Below are 18,614 nucleotides of genomic sequence, written 5' to 3'. Positions count from 1 at the left end.
GTGGTCACAAGATACTTTAATGCCAAATATCGGCACACTTCACACTTTATAATCAATAATTCCCATCTTCCTACTCACGGCCAACTTGTGGCGTGTTTCTTCTGATTAATGTGTATGAACAATGTAAGTACTTGTTTCGGATCTACAGTGCTTTGTTGCCTGTCCATTTAAATGTTAAGTAATGATATTGTTTGCAAGTAACAAAGACAATATCAATGCTAGATTGATACTACTATATTATATAAAACGTGGGAAAATAATTTTAGAAAATACAAAAACAATTATAATTTATTTAAAAATATTTTACCAAGTATAAAAAATGAATGCATTGTAATCTATACATGCAATTCCAACATAGAATTATAGATATATTAAAAAAAGGTATCTGCATATTAAACTTGGCTTGCAATTATGTTATGTTATTTGATTATATCAGGAAGTCAGGGGAGAATAAAATTTGTGGTAAAAGAAGAGAGAGGGAATATAAAATGTGATAGCGTGAACTCGTTAGCGTGTTGTGTTTTTAGGCCGTACAAAAATAGTGAAACCGTACGTATTACTCGAAAATTTCATCAAAATTTAGTTAATATGTATAAAACCTAGAGCACAGTGACTCTTTCGAAATTGGCATAAATATTTTACTGAGAGTAACCAATCCTTATATTCAATTTCCAACAGCAATCAGTATGCATAAGGAAAAGCATCACCATACTACATTTAAAAGGTGCAAACAGGAGACTCCAAATTATTTGTGAGAGAAAAAAGGTGTCAAATTATAGACCATTATATTCAATATGAGAGAATAAAACATCTATGATAATTGTAAATACTCTTCACTATCTCTTTTATTTGGCACCATATAATCAGTAAACCAGCACACTTGCACAAATATAGGTGCATGGCATGTCACTTCACTTGTAACATAATTGTAAATTTTTTGATTAAAAAGCAAAATTAGTAATTGCACTATATATGCGTAAGTTAATGTTGAAAATCAAAGTTTTAATTTTATTGTTCACAATTCACCCAGACCCAAATATGTCTTGGAAAGTTAGAAGCTATGGCTAGTAATAAGAAGGTAAGGAGTGCATTGTTCTTAATTAAGTTCATCTATGCAAGAGCTAAAGTTTTGTAGAATCATATCATGTATCATGAGGGAAGATACAATACAATTTTATCTATAATCACACATCACATATAGACAATAACTAGACACATTAAAAATAAGTACACTATATACACAACCGTAATCACTATTCAACTTTTCCCCATTCACTAAGCAACTTAGTTAATGTACTGAGTGAGAGAATTATAGCTACCTACTTACCTGCAAATATTGAAGTCTTAGAAATTTTCACATCTTTTAACTTACAAAATTCTTTTTGAGAGAGATATACCACCTCTACGAGCTTTTTCTTTATAGATATTTCAAGCATTTCATTATCTCCGAGATTTTCTGAGGTTAACGGGACTATTCACATTTTCTATATCCATAACTGCCTCTCAGACATATTTATTTTTCACGCAGTTTTGGAGGTATCACACTTGCTTTAGTATATTTAATATTACTTCCCTGTTCCCTCAAATAAAATTCATAATTTAATAATAGACACTTTGCAAAATTAGCTTCCTTGTTACAATTACAGCTGAAGTTTCTCACCTTCAATGTATATGTTGGTAAGTCTTTTAAAGCGATAATAGCTTCAAGTGCGAGCTCACATTCTAATTGTGCCCTCGTAAACATTAGATTCTACGAACGTACAATTTAACAATGATTTTTTTAAAAAAAGTAAAAAAAATAAAAGAATAATAGCTCATATGCAACGAATGCATGCGGATAGTTGGTATTAGCATGTAACAGTAGATACCACTGACATTAAATTGCATATAAGATGCTCGTTTGGCAAACTTATGAGCGTCCCATATTTGAAAGGCAACCCATACAGATTATGAAATGTCGTTTCGCCTTCACTCAGAAAATCTTATAAGTGTGATCCTACCAAAGATGATTTCCCTGTAGGAATAGTGTGCAACTATAATTGTCATTTCAAACAACTTAAAAATATAAATTTAACAAATGTCCATAAGTGCCAGGAATGGAACAAACTAATACTGCAAAATCCAAATTACAAGCATTCATTCAATATATGCTCAGATTGTTTTTTTATGGTGCTCTACGATTTTGACATTATATAGCTTTTTTTAGTGAATACCAAACTAGAGAGTAGAAGTTGCTTAATTGATCATTAGACTCAGTTGGAGCACCATGAGTATCTTGACTGACAAATTCATAGAAAGACCTCTGTTGCCTTTAGCTGGTCACTCCTCTCCTGCAATGTCTAACTTCAGATTGGAACTTGCCGTAGGAGAAGTGACTTTGGTGGTTTAAGTCCAGAAGAGGCAGTATTGCCTATGGGATTTGAGTTTGGTGCTGGGGTTCCAAAAACTATAGCTTATATCGGAACATTAAAAAAACAGATACATGAAAAATAAAATGTTAAGTTGATCATCACCAAATTTACTCTACAAAATTGGAGCAAAAAAAGTCACACAAAATTACGTGCAAAGTGTTATACAGAGGGAATACAAAAATTTGTTATAGTGTTTTCATCGTCATAGGTACAAATAGAGTAGTATAAGATGTAGATTTTATGAGATTATGAAACACAAGTATGTATGCATTTTTGAAGCTACTTTCTTAATAAGTGAACCATTATAACATAAAAATAAGAATACACCGTTATTTATAGCAGGCATCAGACTATAACTTGTGAATGACCATCAAACTGAATCTGTTATATATAAAACCAAGGGAAGCAAAACATCATCAGAACCAGTAATGAGATAATACCTTGATAGTGTCAACATCAGAACCAGTAATGAGATATGTTCATCCCCACAAGTGGAATAATCTACCCAATTGACACTTTTGAGATGGGCATCCAATGTGAAATTTATATTAGGAAAATCAAGATTATATATCTGCAGGAGAACACATTATATTACTTGTAAGCGAACTTATAAAATTGAACTTGCACCAACTTCAAAGACAATAAGTAGCATTCACTACTATAGGTGGTTCTACTCTACACAACCTAGCAGAAAATGGGTTAAAAAAATGTTTGAATGTAGGTGAATCAACTCTACACAACCTAGGAGAAAAAAAATCATAACAAATTATTTATACATCTATCGAACCAACACAGTGGGCCTTGTAATTCAGTTCTTCAAGGCCAATGTACTGCAAAAATATGAGTGCACGCTAGCAAGACCTGAAACTTTAATTTAATAAAACTTGAAATACCCTGGGATCAATACCCTTTATGTCTCCAACAAAATATAATGAACAAATTCTTTACATGGAACGCCAAAATTTATAGATATGTATACAGCTCCCTAAGCGTGAACTTATATCGAGTACAAGCAACCCTGATTGAACCAAAATTCATCGCATGTATAAATTACATATATGGAGAGCTCTTCCTTCTCTCAGGTCTCAGCACACCTTTTGTAATCACATAACTATTTTCAATAATTTAATAAACGGTTTTTGTGGTTGATTTGGTAGGCGGAGAGGCAAAAACTGAAGGGGTTTGGTAGATCGAAAGACAATGGTCTGAAATTGCTCATTTTAATTGACAAAAAATAGTATAAACTACAGGAAGGTTGTGAATGAGATACACTGGATTGGAAGCTGCTGAAAGCGTCACGTCACACACCCAAACAAAGAAAACCAAGAAACCATTAGCATACACTCCATTTCCTACAATAAATTAATGTAAAAATGTCAAGTATGTACTCTATTCTGTAAAAGAAATGAGCAATAGCAGAACGAATTTGTAATATACATTTGAAAAGTCGCAGGTTAAAACTACCACTTCGACTGTTTTAAATACATATCATTTTAAAGCAATTCGTGCAACCTTTAACTCTTGGAATGCTACCCAGTTGTGCACCAAACAATTGTTAACAGAATAAATTAGTTTACAAACGTAACACTTGAACATCGGTAATGGTAAAACTTATCCTCAATCCCCATTTAAGGAAGTATACCGCAAACATAAATGGTGTCTACACCGCGATTTTAGAATCGAGAATAAGATATCAATGTCTCACTGCGATTTCAGGATTGAGAATAAGCTATCAATATCCCTCAACCCTCATCTAATAATTAGTTGCAATGAATTTTTATAAGCATAGTAATTTTGGCTACACATAAATTTTTAGAAAAGAGTTGCACCAGACGAAGGAATGGTAGAGTGATGAATAAAGCTCTAGACCATCACCTATTTTACAATTTTAATTTTAATGTAATGCAAAGAGGTGGTCACGCCTCTGACTGCCTAATTTCCATAATTGGTTTTTCTGGGCAACTGTTGACTGCTCTGGTCTGAGCATATATAATAAAATTTGTAAAAAATCTACAACTTATTACGTGAGCATCCAAAATCCAAACCGTAGCAGCCAAGAACGTTATAATTACTAATAAGTATTTGTTATTATCTTCATAGCCATAGAGAATGAGTTTGTCATCAAGTTATTTGTTCGGAAACCAAGCATAAAATTGACTATAATTAATTAACTGGAATAGCAAAAAACAACTTGTAAATTATCACGACTACCAAAAGCATTTCATGCCAAAAATCTCTCTAAATTTAGTTTAAATAAGATTCCTTACCATGAAGGAGTAAGCTGCCAGGGTTTAAACAGATTAAGTGGCTTGACAATAACCTGCATACAATAGCACTTAATAGAACTAAAAAGGAACAGCAAAAACCAATTAATGTAGAGAGCATGCATAAAAAAGGATCAGAACATGGATATTGTAAGTCAAGTCCACAACTATTGCTTGCTAAATAATACAGCTTGAATTGACCCAAAAAACAATAGATAATGGCAAATAACATTACCTTGACTATTTGAAAATTTACTCCACACAAATGCAATTAAAAAGATCATATATTTAACCAAAAAAATATTCATTCCCTCACGTGAACAACCTATTATAGTACTATTCTGCTAAGAGAAGTAAATATAATTAGTGTAGACTTTTAGAAGTTTATATAATCTGGAGTTTTTAAGTTGCAAGGGCCACTCATCGATTATACACATGATTTATAGTTCTTGGTAAAAGCTTGTGAATCAGCATGATGAGCATCATATCAATGAACTATAATTACATCATCCAATTACCATAGAAGAATCAGGCAGGGGCTACTCTTTGCAGAAAAAATACACTAAGCAGCACATACAGGGAAGTTCTTGGGAGCAAAAGAGTGCAGGAAGCCGTGTTGGATTTTAAAGCTAACTCGGCAGTACCATGCCTCATACGAGCATACCACCATAGCAAATCTCACTGGCACACCATGTCTCTTCTAAACTTCAATTACCACCTCTCCTAAACTTCATTAACTCCCAAATAATAGTTTAGTTGTGCCCTGCAATAAGTTCAAAGAACCAAAAACAAACACCGATTAACACTTAAGCAGTGAGCAGAAAAAGGAACTGAACTTAAATCGTCTAAGCCAAGCCCCCAATAATTGATTGTTATTTTGACATAGGCTTAACCAAACAATCATACCAGATTATTTACCAAACAATTATACCTTTATAGAACCAACAGAAATGGAGCTATAATCCAGTTTTTTCACTTTGAATCCAATGGCTCTACAACACATTTCAATGGCCCTATAGTGAAATTTTCTAGTTTGAATTATCATTACAAAAGAGATCATCACAAAGGTCTTATATAATCCGTGATTATAAGACAAATATACGAAAATTGAAAAAAAAACAACTAAATTCGGTGACGAAAAATCAAAGCAAATACATATCATGCATCATACAACAGAAACACAGCTCTCTATATGCAAATTGAAATTGGGCAAAAAATAAACCTCATTTCTGGAAACTTTCTCCACTCTCCCGATAGTCTAGCTTTTGCAATGCATAACTGCAAATACATTAATAAGTAAACAGGTTCACGGCTAATTGAATTCAATTCTGAAGGCCAAAAGTCTAAAATTGATTAAGTGTGGGAGGTGAGAAGTCAAAAAGTTTGAAACTTACAGGATTGCGGAAATGCTTGAAATGAGTGAAAATGTTTTGGAGGATGCTCAGCCATGCCACGTCATACACCCGTGATTTTGCTTTATATAGATATATAGATAGATTCCTTTTATTCTCCATGAATCAACCTTGTTTAGGTTAATCAGTAATTGGTTAGGTTTGTGGATTCGAGCCAGTAGATGTGTGTTTAAACTAATCAATCTAGTAATCGTTTATTTGACTTTCTGAAAATATTTTCCAGATGTTCCGTGTTTTTTTCGAACTCTGGGAAAAATTAAAATTCCAAGAGAGAAAAACTCTATGAGAAGTATAAAAAAATTGAAATTCGCAGCTTCACTTAAAAGATTGCACAGCTGAAAACCGAAAGAGGCAACATAAAGCATTGCTAGCTGCAATTAACATGAGAACTTTAGATTTAAGAAACGACTGCTCACACTGGTTTACACTTTACATATAAATTTAAGAAAAAAATGCCTTCAGCTGCCCATTGGTACAGAGATGAGAAGTATTGATGACAAAATGTATCGTGTGCCGATATTTGGCATTGAAGAACCTCCTGACCTCACAACCATCTTCATTCTTCATGTCTGCATAAGAGGCGTGAACGTCATGTTCTCGGACAGGCATGTCTTTTGAGGTATAGATATCACCGGGAATGTTGAAAAAACTCTCAGAGCTACATAAATGGTTTTGGTGCAAACATTAAACCTGTCATCGTTAGGTATTTGATTCCATAGGTTACATTACATAGTACAATGCATAGCAACAATGTAGTGCATGTTTGGCATTGTCTCATTTTCTCACAAATGAGCCAAATGACCATTTTAAATTTGTGCGAACTGTTTTGGGAAAATTAAGCAAATGATCATACAGTAAAACCTCTGTAAATTAATACTCGATTAATTAATAATCTCTCTAAATTAATAATTTTGTCCGGTCCCGACTTGGGCCAGTTCAAAAAATGATCAATTTCGATAAGATAATAAGATAATAATTTTTTTGAAAACCCTGTATAAAAATATGGTCCCAATAAAATTATAAATTAATAATTCCCTTATATTCATAAAAATATAGCTATTACATCTTTGTAAAATATGATTCAATTGTAGTTTGCTTTTTCATATAATTTAAATCAACATGAAGCTCATACATAATCTTCCTTATTGCATCCAAAAGCTCGGGTGTGGTGCTTTCATGTTGCATCAAAAAGTTATTAAGCATTTTTGATGCCTTGAGTGCTTCTTTACGTGTAACCGGCTCCAACGGTGTTGTATCGTCTTCAAGATCATCTTCAACACTATTTTCAAGGATGGTGTTTGCAATCTCTTCTATACTCTGGACCTCGGAACATGATTTATTTTCACCCGGATAATCTAAGAAGTTGTTAACATCCATTTTATTACGATAACCTAGATCCTTAATCATCATCTCAAGTTCATGAATGTATTCTATGTAAAATACAATGAATTTAACTTATACACTACAGACTTTGAATCTAATATATTGTACATTACATTGACTTTCTAAATTCATATACATTGAATTAATTGAATTAAGTATAAAATATAAATTGTACAATTCATTTTATTTAAATTTATGTGAATAAAAATTTAATCAAAAGTTAATTTTATTTGCTACCGAAAATTCTCTATAAATTAATAATTATTAATTTATCGATTAATTAATACCTCTCTAAATTAATAGAATTATCTGGTCCCAACTATATTAATTTATAGAGGTTTTACTGTATATGGTCATATGTGGGGAAATTTAGAAAGTTGTCCAAGCCCACTTTCACGTTTTAGTTTTCGATTTCCCTTCACAACTCTATCCTCCGGTGTCTTTCTCATATATAATATTAATAAAAATATATTAAAATATTATATTTTTATGTAATATTTTATAAAATTATACTTTAAAAATATAATAGGTAGCATGTCATTTCCTCCTAACTTTATTTTTATTTAATTATATAAGTAAATTTAATTATATTTAGTTTTATTTTTAGCCCGATTCAATAGTACTCTATTCGTCATATTCAATTCTTTACACTTTTATTTTTGGGACGTTCCACCAATTCTTTACATTACCTAAAATAGTAAAAATTTTATATTATAATAATGTCATATCACTAAACAAAATAGGTATATGACATTATTTTATTACTCCCACTTACTAATTACTCAGCTTATCTCACATAATTAATTCTCTCAAACCTACTTTCGTCACTTACTTTTCTTTCTCATCAAACACGCCGTTTTCATTTTTTTTTGGGTAAATCAATCTCTTTCTTCCTTGTTCTTCTCCCTCAAATTAGTCCCGATATTCAATTAACCTTTGTAATGGAATCCTTAATCTGTGTATTTATATTCCTTTAATCTTTCCACTTGAATGTTGTATCAACATTCCACTTGAATGTTGTATCAACATTGTTTAATCAATGTATTGGTCGCCATTTGTTGCCCCGCCCATTTGATAACAAATGACTGGGATGGAGGGAGTATAATTTTATTTCAACAAGATGAATTAGTGTAAATTACAAGTCTAGTTTTATCTCGATGTCAGTATTCTTGTTTTTTTATTTGTTATTTATGCATAACAATTATTAATTCATGTAATTTGAAATATACATTTTAATTTTATTTCAAAAAAAAATTATGACTTATAAATTATGATTTACCAAACACATTATCAGCTTACAAGTCCAAACACTTACAAAATTCAGATCACCCCAAACGGGCCCGTAATCTGAGTACTACTCATAACGGCCAGACATGTAGGTGAACTGCGAAGATCTTAACAATTCCACGAAAGCTTCATCAGGAGCTGAATAAGGTTTCAGTAATTCTTCTCCCAGAGGGCAAGGTCCGAGATGCAGTGACATAATACCAACTGGCATGAGAATCGAAGACATAACCAAAAGCCAAATCACCAATAACCGAAATACATTTTTTAAAGAACTTAGAAGGAGGGCGGGGAAATATATATATATATATATATATATATTCAGCATTATCATCAATAATCATCGGGAGGTATTGTCCATTCATGTGTTTCTAGGTTGAATAAAGGCATGAACAAGCAACAACATGATAGAAAGTCTGGTTTTGCTCCACAAAAAGAGATGTTCCTCGACCAAGACCAAGCGATCCTTCATATGGAACATTCAAGAGTTGCCAAGTCTCGTTAACGGGTGAAAGACCTCAAACGGAGCAAAACCCCTAGTCATCAAAAAAGTTTTAATCGTTTTTTTAGTTTCAAAAAAAGTTTTAACCCCCCCTATATATTTTGATGGCATAGTATAGTTTAGAGTTTAGATTTAATCTATACTTTTTATTAATAAGCGAAATCATGTATAATTTGGTATTAAACGTACTTGATATAGTATAGTTTAGAGTTTAGACTCAATCTATACTCTTTATTAATAAACGAAACCATATATAATTTGGTGCTAAAAATACCAAAGTTTGGTACCTACCCGACATAAGTTGACTTATGTTCCCTATAAACTTTGATTTTAACACAAATCCACTTTTATTCTTTGTAAAATTTATTTTCTTCATCCAATCGTCTATTTACTTTATAAAATAAAAATATATTTTTAAACAATTTGTAAATGAGTAATTGGCAGTTTTTAACTCACTTTTATTTTCATTTTTACAATTTGAGTCTATATTAATTTTTTTCTCAATATGCACCTCATAAAATTAATTTCGCTTCTATTTGCACCTCACTGACGACTTTCCACCCAAGATGACCGTTAACGTTAACGGAAGCGGGGGCATTTCAATAAATTACTAATTTAAATAGAAGAAAATAAGAGTAATTCGCACTTTATAACCCATTTCTTTGGGCATTTTTTCAATTCGGGTCTATATTATGTTTCCTTACAAGTTGCACCTTTAACTTTGAATTTCACTTTGTTTTACAACCCTAGACCGTTTTTAACTTTTATATCAGAGGTAAAATCGGAAATTTATGATCTCCAAAAACAAATCGCCAGATCCTTCGATTTCCCAATCCAAATCTATAAATAATTACATGAATCGATTGCAAATAACAAGCAAAAACTATCTCTAATATCAAATTTTATGAAAAATACTCGGAAATCAAACCCCCAATTCGAAATAAGAATCCTACAATCGAGTTTAATTTTTATTTTAGCGAATATGGATCGGCATATTAAATATTCGATCCAGGATTCGATCCGATAAAAAAATCCAGTTATAAATGGAGTGAATATTTAATAGACCGATTCATATTCGCTAAAATAAAAAAATTAAACTCGATTCTTGGATACTTATTTCGAATTGGGGGTTTGATTTTCAGGTATTTTTTATTAAATTTGATATTATGGATAGCTTTTGCCTTGTTCTTTGCAAATGAGGCTGAGCATTCGATTGATTCGGTCCAAAAACGAACCGAACCGAATAGACCGAAAAACCGAATTATCATTTTTTCTAGGACCGAATCGAACTGAAATTGTATTATGGACCGGACCAACCGAACCAAAATAATTCGATTCGGTCCGGTTTTGGGCCGAACAGACCGAATTTTAAAAAACAAATAAAATTGTATTAAAAATTTCAAACCAAAAAATATGAAATCTAAAATATAATAAAATTAAGGTGATATGTAGAGTTCTAAGAGTGTATAAATATAGTTACAAATTAAAAATTATGATTATAATTAAATTAACGTTTAAACTTTTATTCAAAAAAAGAAAATTTTCAAAATAAGTTATGGAAATATACTAGATAAGTATCTTAAAATGGGTGCCGAACTCTTTACTTCAAATGTTAACAATCTATTGGAACGGAGGGAGTAGTATTTATGGTTTGGTCTATTCGGTCTACTTGGTCCGGACCGAAATATTTTTTAAAAGAACCGAACCGAACCGAATTTTATTTCTGTCTATTTGATCTGGACCGAATAGAACGAATTTTTGGAAAATCAGGACTGAACCGACCCGAATTAGTACAGTTCGGTTCGGTTTTTCGATTTTTGAATTCGATTTTGCTCAACCCTATTTGCAATTGATTCATGTATTTATTTGTTAGTTTGGAATGGGAAATCTAAGGATCCATCGATTTAGTCTTAGAGGCCAGAAATTTCCTATTTTACCCCTGATATAAAAGTTAAAAATGGTCCAGAGGGTGCAAAATAAAGAGAAATTCAAAGTTAAAGGTGCAACTTGTAAGGAAATATTATATAGGCCCGAATTGAAAAAACGCCCAAAGAAATGGGTTACAAAGTGTCAATTATTCTTATTTTCTTTTGTTTTAATTAGTAATTTACCGAAATGCCCCCGCTTCCGTTAAAGTTAACGGTCATCTTGGATGGAAAGTTGTTAATGGGGTGTAAATAGAAGCGAAATTAATTTTATGGGGTGTATGTTGACAGAGAAAATAATGTAGACCCAAATCGCAAAAATGAAAATAAAAGTGGGTTACAAGCTGCCAATTACTATTTGTAAATTATATTAAAAATTTATTAAGTTACTTTAATTTAAGTTAAATAACTTATATTTATTTTTACTTTTAGAAAAACTACAAACTACTAATTAAACTACTAACACGAATTGACTTATATTCTCTGTAAACTTTATTTATTTAAAAATTATTAAGTTACGTTAAATTAAGTAAAATAACATATATTTACTTTTATTTTGAAAAACTACTAACTACTAAGTAAACTATTAACTATTAACACGAATTGATTTCTATTCTCCGTAAACTTTCCCACTAAAGAAATTGTACAATTATTTTAAGAATTTATGTAATAACATATCAACTGACAAATAACTTCTACTCTCTATAAATTTTAATTTTCCTTCAATTTGATCTGTTGCTGAACATCCAAGCGTCGGTTTACTTTAAAATAATCGTAAAACATGTCAGATTTATGTAAGTAAATAATTAGGTGCATGCTAGTTTGCATAACTAGAACTATATAGTGAAATTTTAGAGTTATACTTGACTTCGATTTTTTTAACTACGTATTTTAACAACATTATATATATTACATTTAGATCTGTATTTTATACGGAATATGAGATTCAGTTTTATGCAAATAATAATGTAATACTATTATTTTTAATTTCGAGCACTACAAAATCTCTTAACACCTGGTCATCAAAAAAGAGTATATTATGTTGAATTCTCGCTTTTTCCTCGTGAAATAAATCGCATATCCAAATAAGAATACCAATGCTGCATAGAGACTCTACGTCAATACGTAATCCACTTTACTAACAAAAACTCCATTATTCAATGCAGCCTACTTTGAGCGTCCCTTGTGTTGTGATTCATTGCATATCCAAGAGTATATGTGCCCCCTACATCCGCGGTCCCAAACTAGTCCTGCTATCATTCTCAGTGTGGGTGTAACATGTTTTTGCCTAAACTTTATGTGTCTTTTGTCTGCTTTAGCGTTAAAACTAACTTTGGCATGTGAACCATCTTATCACTATACAAAAACATCTAAAACAAACATTCATGTTAATATGTTATAACAACCCCTTCTGTCGCAAATATCAGTATGAAGTTGGCAGTTACACTATCTGTTTACCAGATAGACAAGTACATCAGCTGGTAATCAATTCAATTAACCAAAGAAACTAACAACAGGCGAAGCTGTATGCAAAATTCGAAGGGAAAAAAAACTCGAAAAAGGTTGAAAAGCAATTCAGTACATGTACATATACAACATTTGGGACAGCAAAAAAGGATCCAGAGGACAGGTCCATATGGCTAAAGAAAATGTTGTTTTAGAATTCGTCTAAGGTCATCATCTCCAAGAGTGGCCTATTGGTCTAAATTTTGACCGATTTCCGTTCAAATCCAATGGGTCTACATGAGTTTAGACCAAAATTTAGGTTAAACTGTTGGAATAATAAGTTTCCACGGTCCAAATTTAGGCCAAGATTTAGGCCAAAAATCTTGGTACCCTTGGAGTTGCCCTTGGAGTTGCCCTTGTTGAATGCAAATGTGTGGAAAAAACACTAGATAAAGTATATGGTTATCTACTAATATTATATAGTCACAAATTTACAACCAAACGCTATGATGAGGATGTTGTATTCTTCTAATACTGCAAAAACTAAACAAGTACAAAGTATGAAGCCAACTTCATTCTTAACATGTTCTGCAGTCCCTGTTTACAGTTCAACATACATCTTATGGTCCATCACTTTTCCATATTTATGATTAATCACACTTATATACCAGCTCAGATGATTCGTATAAGAGAACATGTATGTGTTACATGATTACATCGCTTTCTGATAGAGAAAGAAGTTTCGGATTAAATTGAAACCGCCTTTCCAAAGAGTTCCAATAATATATCAACTTACTTACTAACACTCTCAAGAACTTAAGGTGTCGCAATAACTTAATAAGGAGTATATAACTCTGTGTTAATTGTGATAAAACTAGCATGGTGTTTGGAGTATATAAAAGTGCTATGTAACTCTATAAACATAATAAGTGGTCGTTCTGTTCATTTTAGTGTAGTACAAATGCATTTCAGTTCATCTCGCAATTTAAAGGATTGGTAAGTTGAAGAATTGTTATATTCAGAATTTATGTGATCAGTGATAGGAGACTTAATGATAAAAAGTGTGACTGACAGTTAAATTTAATTTGCTCAAGTTTCTCTGTTCTAAAAAGTGCATTACAGAGGTACAGAAAAACAAGAGATACTACTACATCATACACCTAACACAATAGTAACACATATCATGGTAAAGTGGTAAACAACAAACAGAAAATGCCTGTAACAAGAGCCACAAGAAGACATTTCTCACATGTAGCAAATACAAGGCCAAAAATCCTGCAATATCTTCCAGCTGGGCCCTTTCACAGACAAGTCCATGTCCATCTTCTAATCTTCTTTCAATTCTAACAATTCTGCAAATCAACCCCCTCAAGCTTCACTGCAACCGGATTTGTTACATGTCGTTAGAACGGTTCATTCAGTTTTCATTTAGTTGAAAGTCTTTCTAAAGCATCGAACATGTGTCTCATTGATGGTCTTCTCTCGGGGCTACTCTGAATGCATGTCATTGCAATTTTTAGGACAGCAATTATTTCATCCTCTCTATCAGCATCTTTAGTTAAATATGGGTCCAGAACTTCTGAAAATGGTGTTTTCTCCTCGATGCAAAGCTGAATCCAGTGAACAATATCCATTTCTGTGGTGTCCAAATGGACGATAGGTGGTCTTCCAGTAATCATTTCCAGTAGAATGACCCCATATGAATAAACATCCCACTTCTGGGATGGCTTGATAGCTTTTAGGGCCTCAGGATCTTGATAACATGATCTCAAATTTGCAGGCGAGTTCACTGCAGTCACTTCTGAAGGTGTATTATCTTGCTGCTTCTCATGAATATTTTCAGAAGCCATTCGGCTGGATTCCACAATTGGAGTTCCTCCTGCTATATTAGCAAGGCGTCCAAGTCCGAAGTCAGAGATATGGGCTTCCAAGTTCTGCCCGAGTAATATATTAGTTGGCTTGAGGTCTCCATGGACATACTTTTTAGGGCTGAATTCATGAAGATAAACCATGCCTTTTGCGACTCCTTTCATAATTTTTAACCTCGAAGGCCATGAGAGAGGTGTAAAAGGATTCATTCCTGGCTTCCCTGAGGATATTATCAGGGATCAAAGTTAAATTAATCATCAGAAATGTCATCATAAACTGATATATCATAGATTAAAGAAGTTAATACATTAAGTTTTCATGTGGGAAACAAAGGACCAAGGCTCACCATGAATTGCAGTGGCAAGGTTACCATTCTGGATGTAATCATATATAAGCAGCTTCTCATCAACAGACCAATAGTAGGCTCGAAGAGTTACAATATTAGGATGCCTAAGCTTCCCTATTGCTTCTACTTCTTTTTGGAATTCCTTGAACCTTTGGGTACCCCCTTCCCCCAACCTTCTCACAGCCAAGGTAGTTCCATCTTCAAGCACAACTTTGTAAACAATTCCAATCCCGCTCTTCCCCAGCACAAATGCAGAAGCCTTAAGAAGCTCTTCTAGGTCATAATCAAGCTGCATACCCAATGGTACTAGGTCGTATTGCTCCACTTTTTCGGATAAGGTCTCCGACTCATCCTTCCCAAAGCATAAACAATCGTTCTTTCCCTTCAATTTCTTCCCAGAATCATAACCATTTTCACCTTTTCTCGAACCACATACCCTCGAATAACAGTACATAAACAGTAAACCAAAAACACAAATTCCAATAATATCACCCACAACAATAGCAATTATAGATCCTTCACTTAAGCCTCTTCTCGCACCCTTCCCATCACCACCATACTGTGGCGGAACATCGCTTGGCAAAAACGGGATAGAAGACGAAGGTGAACTTGCACTTGTACCACACTGGTTCTTCAATGGAGGTCCACAAAGCCCAGGATTCCCAATAAAAGCTGTAGGTCCTCTATTAATCAGAGCACCAGTTTGCGGTATTGGACCAGTAAAATTATTGTAAGTAAGATCTATATAAACCTTCTCAGGAAGGTTTCCAAGACTAGCAGGAATCGAACCACTAAACAAATTATGCGATAAATCAGCAGTTCCTTGCAAATTCGACAAGTTCCCTAAATCACTAGGAACAGGACCACTAAACCTATTAATCGAAACATCGAGTTTCTCAAGATAACCTAAACTAACCCCAAACCCCTCAGGCAAACCACCACTAAAATTGTTCTGACTAAGAACAAGAGTTCTCAGTCTCTTACACTGAACCAATGAACTTGGCAATGAGCCATTAAACAAATTCTGTGACAAGTCCAAAATTAGAAGGTAACTAAGCTTTCCTACATCAAATGGCACTGGCCCAGATAAAGAATTACCATAAAGAACCAAACTTTTTAACCCTTGAGCTCTAAAAAGCTCAAAAGGTAAGCTTCCAAACAACTTATTGTTCCTTAAATTAACATGTCTAAGCTGAGACAAAGAGCCTAAAGAAGGTGAAACAAGCCCTTTAAGCTTCTGTTTAGGTATACTTAGAGACACAACTTTTAGGCCTTTGCATGTAACACCACTCCAAGAACAAGGAGTCTCATCAGAAATGTTCCAGTTTTTAAGTGACCCTAGAGGGTCTTCAGTAATGAACTGTTTAAATGATAAAAGTGCATAGCCTTCATCATTTACACAATTTACGAAGTTTTGTGAGCTCAACACAAAAATGAACAAGAATAAAGCTAGCATTTTTAGGGGAAAAAATGAGCAACAAATTAGAATGGTTGTGAAAGCTTACCTTGTTTTTCCAAGAAAAGCAAGAAATGTCTACATACACACATAGACTTACAGAGAATAGAGAGAATATGGACAAGGGAGAAGACAGAAGTGTTGAAGAAAGAGTAAAGGTGGTTACAGGAAACTAGACATTGGGAAAATACATACATACATAGATACAGACTGGACTTGTACTTTAGTTTATGTTTGGTTTTTTTTTATACGAAAAAGAAGGTTGGTAAAGGAATCTAATTCTATAACCACTGACTATTATAATTCATGAAGGTCAAAAATATCATTTTTTTTGAAATTTGTGACCAAAATACCAAATTTGAGAAATGCGGTCAAAAATAACGACGGAATATTTTTCTCAGATTGGGTATTTGGAATACGCTTTCTCACAGATCGGGTATATGACCGATTACCCATTCTGAGATTGGGTATATGCCGATTACCCATTCTCAGACTGGGTATTTCGACCAATTTTTTTTTTAAGTTGAAATACGCTTTCTGAGATTAAATATATGAAATACGCTTTCTCAAATTGGGTATATGCCCGAATACCCATTTTCAAATTGGGTATTTCAACTATTTTTTTTTGTTTTTTTTTCTGAAAAATGTTTTTTTTACAAAAATAAAAATAATTTTTTTTTTGAGATACCCAATCTGAGAATGGGTATTTGATTGATAAAAATGGTCAGGATATTGAAAATAAGTATTCTTGTCACTTAGTCCCAAAAAAATGTTATTTTTGTCATACATACAAAAAAATACAAAAAAATGTTAGTGGTTATAGGTATTCTGTAACCACTGACTATTTATATAATTAGAATGTGAATTGGTATTAAAATTTAGTAATAGTCTACTTTGAGGGTAAAAAATTGTTGACAAAATTGATTAATTTTGGTGTTACATGTCATACAAAACGTTGATTTCTGACTTGGTACTGCAAGGAGAAGACTTTGCAAGAAGATTGCATTATTTTTCTCATTTTTTGGCTATTGTCTATTGAGATTAGAATCTAGGCATCTGTGGAAAAAAATATTTGATCAAATGAAAATTCTCATAATTTTTAATGGTAATCGAATTCAATTCCATAACCATTGACCATTAGACATACCATTTACGAGTGTGATTTGGTTTCAATAGTCTAACTTAAAACTTGACTTTACAAGTTGCATGTTACGTAAATATACCGATCATTGACAAGTGATTACTGAAAATTTTGTAAATAATGTAACACGGAAAATTAATATGAATGTTAGGATTACGTTACTATATCTATGCTTAATTTTTAAAGTTTAGAATTTAGCCTATAAGCGAAAGCTTTCGGCATAGTTTGTCAACAAGTGATTCTCGTCGACTGACGCCCAATACATAAAACATAAATTTGAATTGCTCACCAATAGTTTGACTGTTACATTCCCTCCATGCATAACATAACACTCTACAAATTACCTTTTAAAGAAGTGAGGGATAGTTCTTGCAATCAGATGACAACATCTATATATTTTAATTTTTAAAGGAATGGTATCTATTTGAATCCAGATGATTCAGGGTTGAATAAAAAAGTACTATAGTGGTGATTACCGCAAAATGCTGCAGATCCTGCTCTGCAAAAACCACAGATACTTTTCCTGTCGAAATATGGAAGGTGCTTGAAGGCTAAGCTGCACTGTCGAAGCTTATTTATGAGATCAGCATATGCATTTTATAAATTTGCAAATTGTAAAACGCATGAAGGTTCTTGAAGATTTTGACATTTTCGGACGAATATGTTTATATCAGTACAAGCAGAGAAGGTCTGGATGGACATATATTTTGAGATAAGAATTAGCAGAGGAATCCGGAATTAGTAAACACATTACACATACAAGAAACTTATGACTGTTCGACTGTAACCATAATGCTAATGTAAGACTTGATTTAAATTAATTGTACAAAGGGGCTCATACAATTTGTCACACTGCAGATCCAAGGTATTGGTAAGGGCAGTAAACTCATGTCGCTAGCACTCTGCCAAGCGGCAAGTGATCTCGAATTGGATCCCGAATTGACGGGTTAGTGTGACGCTTGTTTCACCTTTTGCTTATGTAAAGGTACTACAATTGTCTAGTGTTGCATTTTAAGATCATGCCAGCTTTATCATCTTTTAGGTCAAGATACTCTCTTAGCATACGCATTATTCCAGAGGGTAATTGATAAATCTGTTCTCTCGTGCTCAATTTGTCAAGTACCGCAGAATATATTGATGGTAATGTAATGTCCTGCGTATGATCAAACTTAATA

The 18,614-nt window shown here is 32.9% G+C and overlaps 1 protein-coding gene across 1 annotated transcript; it reads right to left on the bottom strand.

The window, feature by feature from the left end:
- Window positions 1-13,706: 13,706 nt before the first annotated feature.
- Window positions 13,707-16,509, bottom strand: LOC141674158 (receptor protein kinase-like protein ZAR1). Its single transcript, XM_074480881.1, has 2 exons — window positions 14,843-16,509; window positions 13,707-14,716 (listed from the first exon to the last, which is right to left on the bottom strand). The coding sequence occupies exons 1-2, from the start codon at window positions 16,296-16,298 to the stop codon at window positions 14,052-14,054; spliced, it is 2,121 nt and encodes a 706-aa protein (XP_074336982.1). The 5' UTR covers window positions 16,299-16,509; the 3' UTR covers window positions 13,707-14,051.
- Between the last annotated feature and the right edge of the window lie 2,105 nt (window positions 16,510-18,614).

This window comes from Apium graveolens, chromosome 1 (genome assembly GCF_009905375.1).
Source record: "Apium graveolens cultivar Ventura chromosome 1, ASM990537v1, whole genome shotgun sequence".
Classification (NCBI taxonomy): domain Eukaryota; kingdom Viridiplantae; phylum Streptophyta; class Magnoliopsida; order Apiales; family Apiaceae; genus Apium; species Apium graveolens.
The sequence above is the reverse complement of the archived record's forward strand: the minus strand, read 5'-3'. Positions and strand labels throughout refer to the sequence as shown.

Coding starts and splice junctions, on each gene's coding strand:
- LOC141674158 (XM_074480881.1), bottom strand. CDS start 16,298: ATGCTAGCTTTATTCTTGTTCATTTTTGTGTTGAGCTCACAAAACTTC. Junction 14,717..14,842: donor CCTTGCCACTGCAATTCATG/GTGAGCCTTGGT, acceptor TAATATCCTCAG/GGAAGCCAGGAATGAATCCT.